Here is an 18,444-nt window from a genome sequence, read left to right as displayed (position 1 = left end):
TGATTGAGGGTTTGCTCTGAGCACAGATGAAGGAAAGAGAAGTGCGGAGACTACTTGGCTTACGTGGGCGAGACTCAGAGGCTGTGTGATCTGATCCACGGGGTCTTCCCCACTGCTTGGTGCTTCTCCAGTATGTGCCCACCCGTGGGGCTATAAAAAGCCCACACAACTTCCTAAAGCAAAACCAAGACTAAAAGGCTATAAGAAATGGCCTGGCATGGTGGTGCACCTTTAATACTAGCACTTGGGAAGCAGAGGCAGGTGGAGCTCTGTGAGTTTGAGGCCAGCCTGGTCTACACAGAGAAATCCTGTCTCAAAATAACCAAACCAGACCAAAACCAAAACCAAGGTACAAGTGACAGTGGACTATAAAATCAGAAGCCCAGCCTAATTTCCCAAGGAACCTAAAATCTTTTGGGTAGAAACCAAACTTACATACTTGCCTAAGAAATAAAAGCAAACACACACACACACACACACACACGACCTTTTTCATTTTGTAATCGCCCCATGGAATATCTAAACAACATTAGGAGGTGCCCGGCTGTCCTTGCAGTAAAAGCAGTTTCCTTGAGGCGTTCCTATTTTTCCTGGTAGCAACAACACCTCCGTGAATCACCTGCAGGCAATCAAACTCTGCTTCTCCTGGCTAATGCTGCCTGGACACGAAGCTTCCCCAGGACAGTGTGGGATTTTATCAGGGGCCGGGTTAACTGAAGCCCATACCTTCTCATTACCTTATAGCAGGGCCACACAACAGCTATGTAAAACTCACTGGCCAAGGCATGAACTAATCTGACAGATTTGTGGGGGCAGGGGGCAATTCAGAATAAGAAGAAGAAGAAAAAAAAATCACCTTTTGGGATGAGACTCAGGATTTGGGCCATCGTGGCATCTGGCCCAGTTACTATCAGTCACCAGCAAGAACCACCTGTGTGGGGACAAGCTGGCACATGGCTCTGCGCTTCCCTTCCTTCCCCCCTTTTCACCATGAAGCCTTTCAGGTGAGCGCTACATTCAGAAGTTGCTAGCACTGGAGCAGAAACACCAGGAGCTCTCACTATTTGTAGAATAAAAAGAATGAGTTGGGTAACCCTTCTGCTCCGTGACACTGGTAAGAGGGTGTCTCCAGCATCTGCGCACGTCTGAAGCAACGCAGTGTGATCTCTGCTCCAGGGCTTGGGGGAGAAAAGGGACCACCGTCTAAGAGCGAGGGTGATCACAGTAAGAGCACCACTGGACCGCTCAAGGTGGAGCAGGGCCCCCACCAGTCTGACACTGAGCTAAATTAGGCCAACAGAAGCCCCAAGAGCCTGGGCTCCTCTGACTCAGGAGGTGTACAAATAAATGAGTGCTCCGAGGGCGGCTTGCACCGACCCATCCACTCTGCTGCACAAGGGCATAAGGAAGACCGGCAGGGGAGGGGCTTCAGAGAAAACTCAAGAATCGTAGAGGAGGGAAGGAGTTGGGGACATCAGGGCTCAGTGCTCCTGCAGCCTGGAGAACCTAGCTCCTTCCCTCCAAAAGCGGAAACTTTGGATGGAAAAGTAACACTTAGGAACAGCCAAATGCTGAGAGAATGAACACACTATTCTATGGGTCATCAAATGCACGGCACAAAACCATGGTAAGAACTCTAGAACTCTGTGTGAAACTCAAAGCATATGAAATCACAAAATGCATTAGGCCCCAAAGGTCTCAATGAGAAAGAATTAGGAACTTATTTTAAAAAAAAAGAAAGAAAGCAAGAAAGAAAGCAAGAAAGCAAGCTTGCCTCTCAGAGATTGCAGACACCAGCTTTACGCTGTCATTACATGCTAGTGTTAATAAGAAAACTCACAGAGCTCGGGCTCGGACCACCCCTGTGCAGAGCTTTTTGGTTGGTTTCCTAAGATAGGGTCTTGGTAGGTACAGGCTGGCTCTGAAATCCCGATGTAACCCAGTCTTACTCTGAAAATCTCTGTAGCTCAGGCTGGCCTTGGGCTTACAAGTTTCTTGCTTCCGTCTTCCAAGTGCTGGGATCACAGACATGTACTACCATGTCTTTATTTTCTTTGTATTTTTAGTTTTTGAAATATTGTCTCACCATGCATCTCTGGTCGGTCATGAACTGGCTGTGACCCACCTACCTGCCTTTCAAACGCTGGGATCCTAGGTATGCACCATGACACCTGACTATGGACTCCATTTTAAACTTAACAACAGTACCTGGTAGCCTGACATGGTGGTGCATGCTTGTCACCCCAGAACTTTGGATGGCAGAGGAAGGATATACATGTGGTGTGACCGTACAAACCAAACCAACCCAGGGACAATGGCACACACCTGTTAAATTCAGAACTAGGGAGGCAGAGGCAGGTGGGTCTCTGTGAGGTCAGCCTGGTTATAGAGCAGCTGAAGCTACACTGAGATCATCCCTGCTCCATTCCCAATAATCCAAATCAGAACAAGTACTTGGGAAAGCGGGTGAGCATCCTGCTTAGGAGAGCCATGGAGCCCAACTTACGGATGAGGTTTCATTTCTATGTAGTTCTTGGGGATGAAGCCGTCCTTCCCATTGAGCTCTGCCTTATACCAGTTCTGATCGCACTCTTCATTCAAAACCTGAAAAATAAAGATGGAAAAAGTCAACCACTATTGTTAGGGCAGCCACAGACGGTCATGTCTCCTAGGCTCGCAGGAAGGTTACTTGGGTATCAGAATTCTTTTAATTTCCACAGCCAGCATTATATGTTAAACTATAAAGGTCAGAGAAAAAGAAACCCTGGGCAGTAAAAGTTCAGGCTTCTTTTTCTTTTTTTCCTAAAAGATTTATTTATTTATTATGTATATAGTATTCTCGGTATTCTGTCTGCATGTGTGCCTGCAGGCCAGAAGAGAGCAACAGATCTCAGTACAGATGGTTGTGAGCCACCACGTGGCTGCTGGGAATTGAACTCAGGACCTCTGGAAGAGCAGGCAGTGCTCTTAACAGCTGAGCCATCTCTCCAGACCCCAGGCTTCTTTTTCAACATCTAGAATTAAACCTTCAGTGGGAAGGCAGAAGGAATGGTGGAATAGATCTGTGTTTTCTTAAGGAGGGTTCTCTAGGAGACAGAGGCACTGGTGCCAGTGAGCACAGGAACCTGGCCCGACAGAGACTGAACAAGGCTGCAGTGTGGAAGAAAAAAGTAAGTGCGGAGAAATTCTTGTGTTCTCTGCAAGCCAACTGCCAAACTCCCAAGGCAGTTCCCAGCAGCCCCGCTACCAAGCAGCTCATTGGTGCAACCAGGGGTCACTGTATAGGAACCACCCTAATGACTAGGCAGGAAAACCCGACAATGCTGTGTTCAGGTCAGGCAGTCTAGGAAGCAGACCAACCAACACAATCTTGAGTCTTCAGGTCCAAGACTCAGAGCAAATTCTAGACCTCCAACCAAAGGCAGAGGGCAGTGGGCATAAATAATGAAAACAGTTTCTTTTAGCCTAGGTTAGGCTTGAACTTGGTGGCTGGGAATGACCTTGAATTTCTGATCCTGCTGCCTCCCCCTCCCAAGTACTAGGATCACAGGCATGTTTGTGGGTTGTTTGGTTGGTTTTGAGATTGGGTCTCACCTTGTTGATCAGACTGACTAGAACTCACTATGTAACAACTTCAGATTTGTCAGAACTCCCAATCCTCCTGCTTCTCAATTCTAGGATTACAGGTGTGTACCACCATGCCTGGTTTAAGGTTGGTATTAAGAATGAAAATGCAGCCGGGCGATGGTGGCGCACGCCTTTAATCCCAGCACTCGGGAGGCAGAGGTAGGCGGATCTCTGTGAGTTCGAGACCAGCCTGGTCTACAGAGCTAGTTCCAGGACAGGCTCCAAAGCCACAGAGAAACCCTGTTTCGAAAAACCAAAAAAAAAAAAAAAGAATGAAAATGCAAAGCCGGGCGGTGGTGGCACACACCTTTAATCCCAGCACTTGCAAGGCAGAGGCAGGTGGATCTCTGTGAGTTCGAGGCCAGCCTGGTCTACAAGAGCTAGTTCCAGGACAGGCTCCAAAGCCACAGAAAAACCCTGTCTCGAAAAACCAAAAAAAAAAAAAAAAAAAAAAAAAAAGCAGAAGACATGAGGTGGCCTCCACCTTGAATGTCAGCAATCAGAGCACAAGTAGGAGGTTCGCTGAAAGCTTTGAGGACTACAGGGGTACACAGTAGGACCTGTCTCCGAAAGAAAGGACGGAGGAAGAGAAAATACTGAAGTGAGCTCAACCTCATAATGGGGGCAAAGGAAATGATGACTGCAACGGCGGTGGTCAGTTGACACTGGTGGTCAGTTGACACTGGACAATGAACTTCTAAAGGGAAGTTGGTAACGTTTTGTTTCTTAAAGTGACTTTGAGACTGAACATCAGTCACATTAGAAATCAGAGAGCTCTGGCATGGCTGATATTTGCATGTTGACATTCTAACGTGACATAACACATCAAAATGGGCAACAACCTGTCAGCTGCAACCGAGATCATAACATCTCAACAAAGATGTCACAGAGCTCCGTCATGCTGGCCAGCCTCTAGCTACAGGTGACAGTCACCGTCTTTAGGTGTATGTATATAAATATCAATGAGGGTCAGGTGTGGTGGCACATGCATTTAGTTCCAGCACTCAGGAGGCAGAGGCTGGCAGATCACTATGAGTTTGAGACCAACCTGGTTTATATAGAGTTCCAGGTCAGTCAGGGCTACATAGTGACAACTGTCCCAAAACAACAAAACAAAAGTCAACAGGGCCAAGTCTACAAAAGCTAATAAAGAAACAGTAAGCACTCAACTCAATGAGACTGCCTCCAATTCCCAAGAGGCTCATATACCCAGAGTGCAGGAAGGATGGATTTCTATTTGTTTTGTTTTTATGAGATAGGGGTTTATAGCTGGCCTTGGACTGTGAACCTCAGGCTGGTCTAAGACTAAGGGCAATCTTCTTGTTTCAGTCTCCCGTATGCTGGAATTAGAGGCATAAAGTACCACACCAAATTTAAAACTTGCTTTTCTTTTATTGTTTTTTTCCCCTCAAACAAACACCTAAGGGCTGGCAAGCTGACCCAATGGGTGACTGATTACTATGCAGGCCTGACGAGTGGGAGCCCAGACCCACGGCAGAAAGAGAGAACCAAACACCTTTAATCCCAGCGCTTGGAGGCAGAGGTGGGCAGATCTCTGTGAGTTCCAGGACAGCCAGGTCTGTCTCAAAAACAAAACAAAGCAAGGAGCAGGGGCTGGACAGGAGGCGCAGAGCACTTGCTTCTCTTGCATAGAACCCAGGTTTGACTCCCAGCATCCACACTGGGCAGATCACATGGGGGGGGGGGTAACTCCAGCTCCAGGGGATCTCATGTTCTCTTCTGGCCTCCAAGAGCATTTGCATATGTGTGGAACATGCACATACACACGGGCACACACGGAGTCTTTGAGAAATCACTCACACTTTATTGAAGACCCGGATGAATCACTATGCAGGACATACATAATTTAAAGTCTTCATAAGCAAACACTGACCTGTGCATGGCCAGCAAAGGCATTCATTCTGTTGCTCACATAGGCACACCAAGGGCAGGGGATTGGGAATAAGAGGCAGTGCCATCTTTGAAGCACAGAGCTCTCACCAGCCCACTAAGACAGGCTCTGCTTTTTTTAAATTGCTTAAGGCCAGTACTCTTATCCACCAAAAATAAGGGCTTCAAGAAAAATGTGGCCTCACAAGCATCTTGTGAACAACGACCCTCTGATGATGACAAAGCAGTCGGCAAGCTTGGGCAAGAGCTGCTGGGGCGCACCACACACGCTCTGGATTCGTGCAAAGCAGATGAGCTAGGCTGACAAGACACTGGCTGTGACCTACTTATGCAACAGAAGAGAGTAAGAGACTCATTTAACAATGGCCAATTAGACTGCACCCAGCAGCCCTGTAGAAAACAAACATCATTACATGCCAAGGAGTGCCAGAAGCTGCAAGTTCTCACTGCCATCTTTCCCAAGACAGAGACCAGTACCCCTAAGTATTGCTCTACTGTGCATGAGATAAAGGGAACTCCATGTGTGGAGACTGTTTACAGCCATGGTTTTCTACAGCACCAAACATCACCTCAAGGTGTTATTACAGCTTTGTCTCCCAGATGGCAGGGAAATATGATGCTTGGCCCATGAATGGCTACAATTTCGGTTATCTGGGAAAGCCAGACAGCCATGGTGCTACTCTGTGTCTATGCTCTAGATTAAAGAATAGGCTGGCCATGCTGGGGGCGAGCACAGGAGTGTCACATGATGTCACCCGTGGGACGGAGGTCAGGGCTACCCGCTCTGCACATGCAACAGCTGTCACAGGGAAGCTTGCACTGGAATAACATAACTCAAAAATCAACTTTTTGGGGCCAGAGAGATGACTCAGTGCTGGCTATTCTTCCAGAGGACCTGTGTTCAATCCCCAGCACCCACATGGATGCTCACAAGCACCTGTAATTCCAGTTCTAGGGATCCAGTGTCCTCTTCTCAAGTCTGCTCTCACCAGGGATACATGCAGGCAAAACACTCATCAACCACGAGAGCAAGAGCTCATTAAAAAGTGTGTGTCTATGTGCACATATGTGCACTTAAGGGAAGGTGTTGGATCCTCTGGAGCTGAAATTACAGGCAGTTGTGAGCTGCCCAATGTGGGTGCTGTGAATCAAAGCCGGGTCCTCTGAAAGAGCAACACACACACGCTCTTAGCTGCTGAGCTATCTCTCTAGCCCACCAAACTAACGTGTGTTTGTTTTTTGAGACAGGGTCTTTCTACATAGCCCTGGTTGCCTGGAACTCATTACATAGACTAGGTTGGCCTTGAAAAAGGCATGTACCACCATGCCCAGCTCCAAATTAATTTTATTTTTCTTTTTTGAACTAGTTCTGTACACCAGGCTGGCCTCGAACTAGCAGAGATCTCCTGTCCTCTGTCTCCTGAGTCTGGGATTAATGGCATGTGCCACTACTGCCTGTCCCCTAAATTAACTTTTTTTGTCTAAAAGTTTGAACAAACAAACGAGCAAAGGCTACAAAAGTGAGCATGAGTTTAAAGTAGGTGGAAGGGTAGCCCAGGGCACCTAGAGAGCCTGCTTCTAGCTGACAGCCCTCACAGGAGCTGAGAATGAGGAAGCAGTTTCTCCCCGCCTCTTCCTGCTGAAGGCACTTAGAGATTGCTCATCTGTCACCTCCTCTCAACAGGTGACCTAACCAACCCACGTTCAGCTCCACTTTGAATATTCCAAGGAATCTCCAGCCAGCACCCCCAGCTGCACTTCTGTCTGGCCCTTCTACTTTGAGCTATGACTCAGGAGCTAACAACCCTGTCCCTCCACACACACAAGCGCTTTGGTTCAACGGAAACCAACTGATCAAGAGATGAGACTGTAAAAGGAAGGAGAGCCAGTTTCAGTGAAGGGCTCTTCCCCCTCCCTGTACAGAGACTCTGAAACTGTCAGCCCAGAGAGAAGGGGAGGGAGGGCACATGGTGGGGACGCCGTGGTGGACTTGTGTGCGTCCTCTCCTGGTGCTGCTTATTTATGCGTGTTGCTTGTAGAAATTCACTTATGACACATGAATTTTGCTGTGTATCAAACCTCAATCAAAAGTTAGAACTGGTCGGACAGTGGTGGCGCACACTTTTAATCCCAGCACCTGGGAGGCAGAGACACAGGCAGATCTCTGTGAGTTCGAGCCCAGCCTGGCCTACAGAATTTCAGGACAGCTAGGGCTGTTACACAGAGAAACTCTTGTCTCGAAAAACCAACCAAACAAACAAAAAAGTTAGAGCTGAGCCAGCAAGATGGCTCAGTGCGTAAAGACGCTTGTAGCCACCAAGCCTTGACCTTAGTTCTAGCCTCAGGACCCAATGGTGGAGAGAAAGAATTCTCATGGGTGGCACCCGGATGCCCACCCAATAAAAAGATAAATAGAAATTTTTTTCAAAGAAAAATTTATACAAAATCTCACCAACCTATGAAACACTCTCTGTAAGAGCACTTGTGTATTGAGTGACATTTTTAAAGCTCTTTTTCTTGGCAGAAATTTAACATCAGAAGTTCAGTCCAGGTATCGACAACCCAACCAATTAAGCACCCTCAACAGAACACTACTGAAATACTACCATGACATCTAGAGACACTTAATGCGAGTGTGTGTTCACACACAGGCATGCGGAGGCCAGGAGGGAATTAGTGTCTTCCTCTATCATCTGTCTCCTTACTCCTTTAAAACAGGGTCTCTCGCCGGGCGGTGGTGGCGCACGCCTTTAATCCCAGCACTCGGGAGGCAGAGGCAGGCGGATCTCTGTGAGTTCGAGGCCAGCCTGGTCTACAAGAGCTAGTTCCAGGACAGGAACCAAAAGCTACGGAGAAACCCTGTCTCGAAAAATCAAAAAAAAAAAAAAAAAAAAAAAACAGGGTCTCTCACTGAATCGGAAGTGTACTATCTCAGACAGGCTGCCTGGCAGGACAGCAAGCCCCAAGTCACCTTATTGCTGCCAGTGACCAGTGCACACATGGCAATGCCTAATCTTTTTTTTTTTTTTTTTTTTTTTTTTTTTTTTTTTGGTTTTTCGAGACAGGGTTTCTCTGTGGCTTTGGAGCCTGTCCTGGAACTAGCTCTGTAGACCAGGCTGGTCTCGAACTCACAGAGATCCGCCTACCTCTGCCTCCCGAGTGCTGGGATTAAAGGCGTGCGCCACCATCGCCCGGCTAATGCCTAATCTTTTGTGTGGGTGCTAGGGATTTGAACTCTGGTCCTTGAGCTTGTATAGCAAGTGTTCTGACCCACTGAGCCATCTCCCCAGCATCATGTCTCACATACTTTCAACAGAACAAAACAAACACACTTTTTTAAACCCTTAAAAGCAAACTCTACTGGCCTCTCACGAGGGTAAAAGTCCTGAGAGCTATTTAAAGTAGTTCCTTCCAGTTGCTGTCACTTATTACACAGAAATGACGGGGCCGCTCACCAGCCTGTTGACTGCACTGGTACTGACTCAGTCCTGAGCCACACTGACTCACCCAGCACTTTGAGCAAGTGCCTGGCAATCACCACATCCATCTGTTGCAGGTTTTGCTCAGCATGAGAAACATCTTTGCTAAGCTGCCTGTCATCCTAGGTGCCAAGCCATGAAAAACACCCACACTGCAGATGAGCCATTACGAACCTATTTTTCCTTTCCTCTTTACCATTCTTTTTTTCTGGAGACAGTCTTGCTACGTACCGTACATAGGCTCTGAACTCCAGGTCCTGCTACCTCTTCCCCAGGTGCTGGGATTAAAGGCGCAGGCGGAATCCACAACACCTTGGCTCACTGTGAAGCGACAGACAGAAAGGAATTTAGGGATACCGGGTAAGAAAGGTTCCTGGTTCCACGGAAGCCTCCATCTGCTTACTAAATGCACAAAAGTCATCATCAGCTCTAGTCTGCCCTGCAGGGTTCTCTCCACTCTGACTGGCTCAGGACAGCTGCTATCAGGCCACAACTCAGTGAGAAGGCGCTGAGCCACTTCCCAGTCAAGCCAGGCACCTTAGGAAATTAAAAAACAACAACAAAAACCTATTCTGATCTTGATATTGATAAAACTGTATGTAACTACGGAGGGTTTTCTCCCCAAACTATGTTGTTTTATTAAACATTTTTTTTTCCTTTTGGTTTTTCTTTTTCTTTTTTCTTTTTTCTTTTTTTTTGGTTTTTCGAGACAGGGTTTCTCTTTCTCTGTAGCTTTGGTGCCTGTCCTGGAACTAGCTCTTGTAGACCAGGCTGGCCTCGAACTCACAGAGATCCGCCTGCCTCTGCCTCCCGAGTGCTGGGATTAAAGGCGTGAGCCACCACCGCCTGGCTTATTAAACAATTCTTAAAAACCTATTCACTGAAATAGGCAATTACGCAATGGTGTCAAATAACAAAGAAACGAGGGAGGAAATCTGCTCCTCAGGTCCTACTGGTAGAAAGCGTTCTTCAGACATTTCTTCTCCGACTGTCACCTCCTAAGCAGCCCATTTAGTTGGGTTCGGTCCAGCAAGGCCCACCAATGCCCAGCAATGGCACTACAGTGCAAGCCTGACTGCTTGAGGTCAATCTATTTACTATTTCAAACCAATTCAGATAATGCTGATTTTCTGCTTTAAAAACAAAACAAAACTGAAAAACAAAAACCTTACACAGAAGACTATCTTCTGAGTCCAGATTATTCTTTGCCTGGTGTGGTGATTTGAGTAAGAGTGCTCCAGAGCTGGAGGGGTGGAGTGGTAGTGTTGCCAGCCTGGTCTACAAGGTGAGTTCCAGGACACCCAGAGCCATTACAGAAAGAAACCATCCCGAAAACAAAACACCAAAACCAAAACCAAACAAACAAACAAAAAACTCAACCAACCAAACAAAGCATGCCCCCCGCTAGGCTTATCTATTTGAATGTGTAGTTTTCAGGGAGCGGCACTACTTGAGAAGGATTAAGAGGTGTGGTCTGTCACTGGGGGGTGGGCTTGGTCCAGTGTTGCTCACTTCCTGCCACCTGAGGATCTGGGTGCAGGGCTCTCAGCTCCTTCTATAGCATTCGCCTCTGCCATGCTTCTCCGCCATGATGACAATGGATCGAGTCTCTGAGACTGTAAGCCAGCCCCAATTAAATGATTTCCTTTATAAGAGTTTTATAGTCATGGTCTTCACAGAAACAGAACACTGACCAAGACATCCATTTACCCTGGAAGTCTCCACATAAACCCTCAGGTCAGGCAAAGCAGTTAGTTCACCAACCTCTAGGCACCCTATCTTGTCCTGTGGTTTGGTTCCCTCCTCCTCGAGTCAACTCTTTCCAGATCCATAAAACATTAGCTACCCTTCTCTCTCAGCTTTAGTTTCCCAGCGGCTAGGGGAAGATTAGTCAGTAACAACATAATCCCTTAGAATGTATTATCTACCACTATTCTGTGTATATTGGCAGGCTTTGGCCTCTCCAAACTAACCTGCCAGTGTCCCGAAGCTAGCTCAACACCCCATGCTCAACTGGGCTCCTCTCAAATGACACGAGGTGTATGCTGAGGCAGTGACTCATCCATGGGCTTTGTTCTGAGTGATGCCCACAGCACAGCAGAGCAAGCAGCACCTCTGGATTACCAAGAAAACAGCACACACTCACTAACTGACAAAAACCAAGAAACACTATTCTAGGGGATGGGGTGGAGGGATTCTGAGGTGGAGTCTTGCTATGTAGCAGAGGTTGGCCCTGAATTCACAGTGATTTTCCTATCTCATTCTCCCAAGGATGCGGACACAGGGCTATGGGAACCACCATGGCCAGCAAAACCACTTCAGGTCTTAGGAAAAAGATAGAGCACCCTGAATCTGCTCAAAAGAGAGGCAAAATAAAGAAACAGAATTAGGTAATCAGCTGCCTGTAACTCCCAACCGGGAGGACAAGGAATCATGACATAAGGCTGCTGTATGCACTGCTCTAAGACACAAGGTTTCAGAATGGAGCTGTGAGCACGGGTGGGACATGTGGCCATGATGTGGATAAGGGAGGCAAGGCTCTGCCTGGCTTAGGAAAGAGGAAGTGTGTTGGTTTCTACCAGAGTTCTAATCCCACTTCCATCATGGGGCAGGATGCTTCCTGGAAACAGGAAGATGGCATCTTCTTCCTGCATGTGCACAGCTGGGCAAGAGGTCCGTGCTGCACGCCCACTCCATGAAGCTTTATTTAACATCCACGCTTCCTCCAGCAACATTTCCAACAATGGTCTGGGAGACCTTGGACTTTTTATTTTTCACTGGAGTGCAACTGATGTAGAAGCAAACATGCTCCCCGCACCCAGAAGTCATTGCATTACCAGCCAGGACCACACTGGCATCTTTGAGATGCAAGAACACCTTAAGAAGTTCAAAGATAGATAGGAGGTGGTGGCATATGTCTTAAATCCCAGCACTCAGGAGACAGAGGCAGGTGGATCTCTGTGAGTTCGAGGCAAGCTTGGTCTATACAGCAAATTCCAGGATAGCCAGGACTACACAGAGAAACCCTGTCTTGAAAAAATCAATGGCAACGAACACACAAACACCCCAAAACAAAAGCAAAAGAAATTTGAAGATATCAGAACTTGATAATTAAGAAGAGTGATCATCATTACAAGAAGATCACTGAAAAAGGTGGGTACCAAGCCCTGCTCTGGGCCACTGTATCACCCAGCATGCTGATTATCAACTTCATACCAGACAGAAGGGAGAAGAAGTGGGGGTTTGAACAGGAGGCCTCCCTTTTCTCAGGTCCTTGCTGCAGGCAGTAGAGAAAGAAAAGATGGTGTGTGTGTGTGGTGTGAGGTGTATATGTGGTGTGTATGTGTGCGGTGTGTTGTAGTATGTATGTGTGGTGTGTGTGTTGGGTTAGGCACTAACAACACATTCTTGTCGTCAGTATACAATGCCCTTTAACTCTGAGCTATGTGGGCTGGTTTCTGTGTTACTCTTGGTGGCTACCCTCTGCTCATTTTATATAAAGAAATGTAAGAGAGACTTAGGCCTTTCTCCCCAAGAGTGCCTTTTTGAACTGACCTGTCTCGGGCAGACCAGGGGCCTCTCTTTTATAGCTGCTGAGCAGAGACCCTGCTGACCTGTTATCCAGGTATCATTAAAATAAACCTAACAGGATGGGGGGGGGTCACCAATCACAGTCTTTCTTTCTCTAAGACAGTTTAGTACTCAAAACTAAACTGCTACCCCCCCCTCAGTTCCTCCTGGTTCAGTTGTCACTTAGAAAGGCTGCTGTTGGTCCTTGACCAAACAGGAAAATGGTTCGCATTTACATGTTAGTCCACGCAGACAAATCTGCAGACAACAAAACCCAAATGCACAGATAATTAACACAGGAGACTTTTTACAAAGGGGCACAGCCGGGCAGTGGTGGCGCACGCCTTCAATCCCAGGACTCAGAGGCAGAGGCAGGTGGATCTCTGAATTCAGAGACGGCCTGGCCTACAGAGCAAGTGCCAGGACAGGCTCCAAAACTACAGAGAGAAACCCTGTCTCGAAAAACCACACACACACACACACACACACACACACACACACAACATTAGAAACACCCACGGGCTGGGGCATGCTCAATCCCCAGCACTGGAAAAGTCTGACAGTCAACCCTTACCACAGCTTATACTAGACGACTTCAATGCGAACACAGTCCCACTCCAGACCTAGGAGAACTGATATAAGGGACACCGTCCAGGATTCTAGAGTCAGACAAACCTCAGCTGCACCAGGTAGGATAGGTGCACTAACAGGTGCCACGGCTGGGGTTAAACACACCAAGGAAGATCATTCACCCTGGCCTAAGAGATAAGGAGGAGCCGGGCGTGTGGTGGCACATGCCTTTAATCCCAGCACTCGGGAGGCAGAGGCACGCGGATCTCTGGGAGTTCGAGGCCAACCTGGTCTACAAGAGCTAGTTCCAGGACAGGAACCAAAAAGCTACGGAGAAACCCTGTCTCGAAAAAGAGAGAGAGAGAGAGAGAGAGAGAGAGAGAGAGAGAGAGAGAGAGATAAGGAGGAAAACTGGAGGGGCCTGGACTATTTCTGTTCGTACCTTCAGCTCCGCTGGGCCCAGGCAAAGCTGCTGAGTGGAAGGAATGTGCAGACTCCTCAGCTTGCTGTCAAGCAAGTATGGGACGGGGGTTCTCGTGGCCAAACTTAGCAGTCACTCACCAGAACACAGGAAAGTTTCCCTAACAAATGGTATCAGAACTCCCTAGCTGATGAAACGACCAATAAGCTACAGCTAACTCTTTAACAGTTTTCTGTCTGTATGTCTGTCTAAAACAAGGGCTCTCTATGTATGCAGACCTGGCTGTCCTGAAACTAGCTCTGTAAACCAGGCTGGCTTTGAACTAATAGGGATCCATCTGCTCTGCCTCCCCAATGCTGGGATTAAAGGTGTGCGCCAACATGCCTAGCTTTTAATGCAAATTTTTTGTAGGGATAAGTCCCGCCCCTAAGGGGGCATGTTCGCCTTGGGCTAATGTTTGCCTATAAATTTGGCGAGCATGCTCCCAGCCGTCACTTCTGCTTTCCTGGTCTCCGCAGGAACGGTGGTTCTGTAAGTCTATTTCTACATTAAAGATATATATATATTTACAATCTGTCTGCATTCGTTTACGCCGTTACAATTTTTAAGCTACTGCTCCTTTTCATCTTGCTCCCAACCACAAGGCTTTTCATCTTATGCGAAACACAAAACAACACAACAGTGAGGTAGGGTGAGCAAGCATACATTTTCTGATCTTGACAACCAGCTCTGTTCTTCTCAAGACCTACTCACTTTCCCCCCTGCAGAGCCCTCCCTCCCAGTTAATGACACCTTGAGATCCTGGTGAGCCTTACAGCGGGAACTCCATGGGGTCTTTAAGCCCAGACAGCCACCATTCTCAACAACAAAGGATAGAAGAAGCTGTAGACCCCAGGCTAGCCTGGGCTACTGCCAAATTAGTGTAGGTTTACTGTGAGTGCATGCTAAACAAAGAGGGCCGAGGGGGTATGTACCCTCGCGCAGGGTGGAGGTGAATGCAGACAGCTAGCAGGGAGCTACGACACTCAGTATGCGTGTGGGTCATGGGTAGGTTAAGCATGGGGCTGTGAAGCAAAAACCTCTAGAGGACAGGGCTGTCAAAAGCATTTGTGAGCTGACCAACAGGACAAATGAATGCGTTCAAACCTGAAAAACACTGTACTGTAAGTTACCCAGGAAGGACATTAGCTCTGCTTCCTCAAACACTGCTTCAGCTGTGAGAGGAACAGGTGGGCACTACGGTCACAAACCAAGGGAAAAGACAGTGGGCAAGGCTTGGGGGCAGTACGGGGGAGCACACTTGACAGAAGGAGAATAAAAAAGGCGTGGGGAGGTGGCTTCCCTCTCAGCTACTGCCTTTTTCTGGAAAATGTTTTATAAAAACTGACATGGTGCCGGGCGGTGGTGGCGCAAGCCTTTAATCCCAGCACTCGGGAGGCAGAGGCAGGCGGATCTCTGGGAGTTTGAGGCCAGCCTGGTCTACAAGAGCTAGTTCCAGGACAGGAACCAAAAAGCTACGGAGAAACCCTGTCTCGAAAATACAAACAAACAAACAAAAACAAAAACAAAATACTGACATGGTGGCCCATGCGTTTACAATCCCAGTACTTGAGAGGCAGGGGCAGGAGGATATCTGTGAGATCCAGGGAACCAGAATGGACTCATACGAGATGATGTCTCAAAGAAGGAGAACCAAAACAACAAGGAAGCTTGCTCTATAGTCACCAGGCAAGCTTCCCCTTCTGGGTACACCATGAATGAAGAGCAGACAGGCCGCTGAGATGGTAAAGGCACGTCAGCAGAGGCATCTGCCTCCCCGGTGATGACCTGTGTGTGATCCCAGAACCCACACACCAGCAGGCTGTCTTCTGACTTACACATGCACAGTAAGTGTCAAAATATCTATCTGCTGGGGCGGGAGAACCTGAGGTTGGTATTTAAATAAATGAAAAATAAAAACATTATTTAAATAAAAAATAAATCTAACTATCTCTACAAATAAGCAGGTGGCAATCCTCTTTGTCTGTCTTTTTGTGCCCTGGGTCTATATGGGCCACAAACAGGCTCCCTTACTCCAGGTCCCAAGTGTTGGCAAACGGTGCAGAGGCCTGAGGTGGGGCCAGGGGCCAGTGTCAGTATCTCATCTCTTGGCTCCTTCCCTAGGGTGTCTGTGTCCAGAATTGCCCCCCTCCCCAGTGGAGGTGGAAGTCCTCCCCTCCTTTGGGTTGGGTGACTTTTCCAGATTCCCTGTCCACACCCGGCAGTACTCTCAGGCATCTCCTTCCAGAACACAACATCTTCTAGAAGGCGCTAGGGAACTACTGAACTACTGTATGGAGCGAATGGAGCGGCGTGTACTCCACTTCTAGAGGAAAACTATAAAAGAAGCGTTAGCAGGTCCCAACCCCTGAGATAGAGTCTTTCTCTATTCCCCAGACTGGCCCTGAACTCCTAGACCTAAGCTGTCCTCAGGCCTCCTCTTCAGAGCTGAGATTCTCAAGTAGCTACCATATCCTACCTTAAACTTCACAGTAAGCAGAAAACTGTTGTTTGGGTGGGGAACAACAGAGACAGCTAAGCACGGGGGCTCCCTGGGTGATGAGACGGGAGGACCGACAGAGTCCAGAGCTCAAGGCCAGTCTGGGCAGCCTGTTCAGAGGGAGACATCACCTTTCCTCTCCGGTCCCCTTTGTGTTCAGGGCAGGCAAGCACTGTATCACTGCTATTTTTTCCAGCCCCAAGATCCTGCCTCTTAAAAAGATGAGCTGGTAAGTGTGTGTGGGTGCAAAGACCTGGAGAGTGTAGCCCGGTCACTACTGGACTGCCACAATGAATTACACTGGCCATCTCCTTTGAACTGCACTTAGTTAATGTTTATTGTCCGACACACTGAAGGACTTTGTTTAGGATGCCAAAATGGGAATGAGGGAAGTAAGGACAGTCTTTACCCTCGGAAGTATCTATGAACAAGAGAATAAAAAATGAGAAGTGAATCGCTGAATGTGAGTTGAACATGAATTCACATTAATGTTTCCAATCAGCTACATGATTGATGTGGAAAGCTCATATAATATCTGCAGAACAGAAGCAGTCCAAACCTGAGCCAGCCAGGGAGAACAGCTCAGTGGGGGAGGGGCACGGGACACGACACTGTCACCCCTCTAGTACGGTGCTCTCAACCTTCCTAGTGCTGTGACCCTCATGTTGTTATTTCATCGCACCTGTTATTAATCCTAATGTAAATATATGAAGCGCGGCCGGGCGGTGGTGGCGCACGCCTTTAATCCCAGCACTCGGGAGGCAGAGGCAGGCGGATCTCTGTGAGTTCGAGACCAGCCTGGTCTACAAGAGCTAGTTCCAGGACAGGCTCCAATACCACAGAGAAACCCTGTCTAGAAAAACCAAAAACAAACAAACAAACAAACAAAAAAATATATATATATGAAGCGCAAGATATCTGATGTGTGACCTCTGTGAGGCTGTGAGCCACAGGTTGAGAACTGCTGCTCTAGTCCTTTAGCTGGGCAGAACAAAGAGAAGACATAGTGGACCCCAGTTTGCTTGCTGCTCTCTGCCAGGCTACACACAGTCCTCCTGTGACCGGGCCATCCCGGGTTTAAATGACAAATACTAACTAAATGCTTTTGGACAGCTGGCTGTGACTGGATCAAACAGCTACCTTTTACAAATGATCAGGGGTAAAGTCACTCCACTGTAGAGGCACTGCGGCCTGACAGACAAGCTATCGTCCCTGTACCCACCACAAGGCCGAAGAGCCCTCCAGCCCTGAAAACTTCAAGGGCACCATTTCCTGCAGCTGGTCTGGATAAAGAAGCTCATTTCAGATCTGTGTCTACTATTCAGACATTTGAGTCTGTCTCCAGGTGATGACACAGGCAAACGGGAAAACAAACCAAGCCAGTGACACAGAAAGGTGTATTAAGGCCAGTGAGATGGCTCTGCAGGGAATGGTTTTGTTTTCAGGCCTGAAGACATTTTTGATCCCAGGACTCAAATGGTGGAAGGAAAAAGGCATCCCGAAAGCTATCTCTGACCTGGACACATGCACTGCGGCATGTGAGTGCACACACGTACGTGCGCGCGCGCACACACACACACACACACTCATGGAGAGTTATTTAGACAGGGCTCATTAGAAGCTGGCAGTCACAGACAAGATAATTTGGCTGTTGCTCTGGAGGACCTGGGTTCAATGCCCAGGGGATCCAAAACTCTCTTATGATTCTGAGGGCACCAGACATTCATACATGTAGGCAAAACACCCATACACATAAACAGATAAATTTTTTTAAAAAGATAATTACAACTTCAGAGGCCAGAAAGCAAGCGAGCTCAGCGGTGGGTGTTCACGCACTGTGAAAGCAAGCCCTGTAACTGTAGCTCAGTGCCCTGAAATGCACGGAGAGGAAGATAACCGACTGCAGGTGTGTTCTGACAACACACCCACACAGCACCTCCCAAGTAATAATTAGTAATAAAGAAAATAGAAACCTTCAGGTCTAATGACTTCTGTGATGAGAAGGTCAGGCTGCAGTGAGAGCACTCTGGGCAGAGCTAATCACACACAAAGATGGGGCCAGAAGAAATCTCTCCAGAGCAGTGGCTGTGAGGGAGATCTCCCTAAGTTTAGGTTTGAAAATAAGGACAGAGAATTCAAGTGAGAGCCAAGAGAAAGATTACAACAGAGGAAGAGCCTAAAGAAAGATCCCTGGGCAAGAAGGGGTTTAGCATAGTGTACTGCACACTCAGCACTCTCCTGCCGAACTACACCCATGGCCCTACACAGTTTAGAGACTGAAATGCTAAATCCAAGTGAGCTAGGCAGAAGTGGAGCCCCAGGAGCCA

At 47.8% G+C, this 18,444-nt stretch overlaps 1 protein-coding gene across 1 annotated transcript in view; it reads right to left on the bottom strand.

Annotated features, from left to right (window-relative positions):
- Grb2 (growth factor receptor bound protein 2) overlaps positions 1-18,444 on the bottom strand; it is a 66,059-nt gene that overhangs the window by 13,371 nt on the left and 34,244 nt on the right. Inside the window, exon 3 of the mRNA XM_041635831.1 lies at positions 2,507-2,604. Coding sequence (XP_041491765.1) covers positions 2,507-2,604 — 98 coding nt within the window. The remainder of the gene's footprint in view (positions 1-2,506; positions 2,605-18,444) is intronic.

This window comes from Microtus oregoni, unplaced genomic scaffold (assembly GCF_018167655.1).
Source record: "Microtus oregoni isolate MIOR12 unplaced genomic scaffold, Mior012 000048F_ref0000485, whole genome shotgun sequence".
NCBI classification, from domain to species: Eukaryota; Metazoa; Chordata; class Mammalia; order Rodentia; family Cricetidae; genus Microtus; species Microtus oregoni.
The sequence above is the reverse complement of the archived record's forward strand: the minus strand, read 5'-3'. Positions and strand labels throughout refer to the sequence as shown.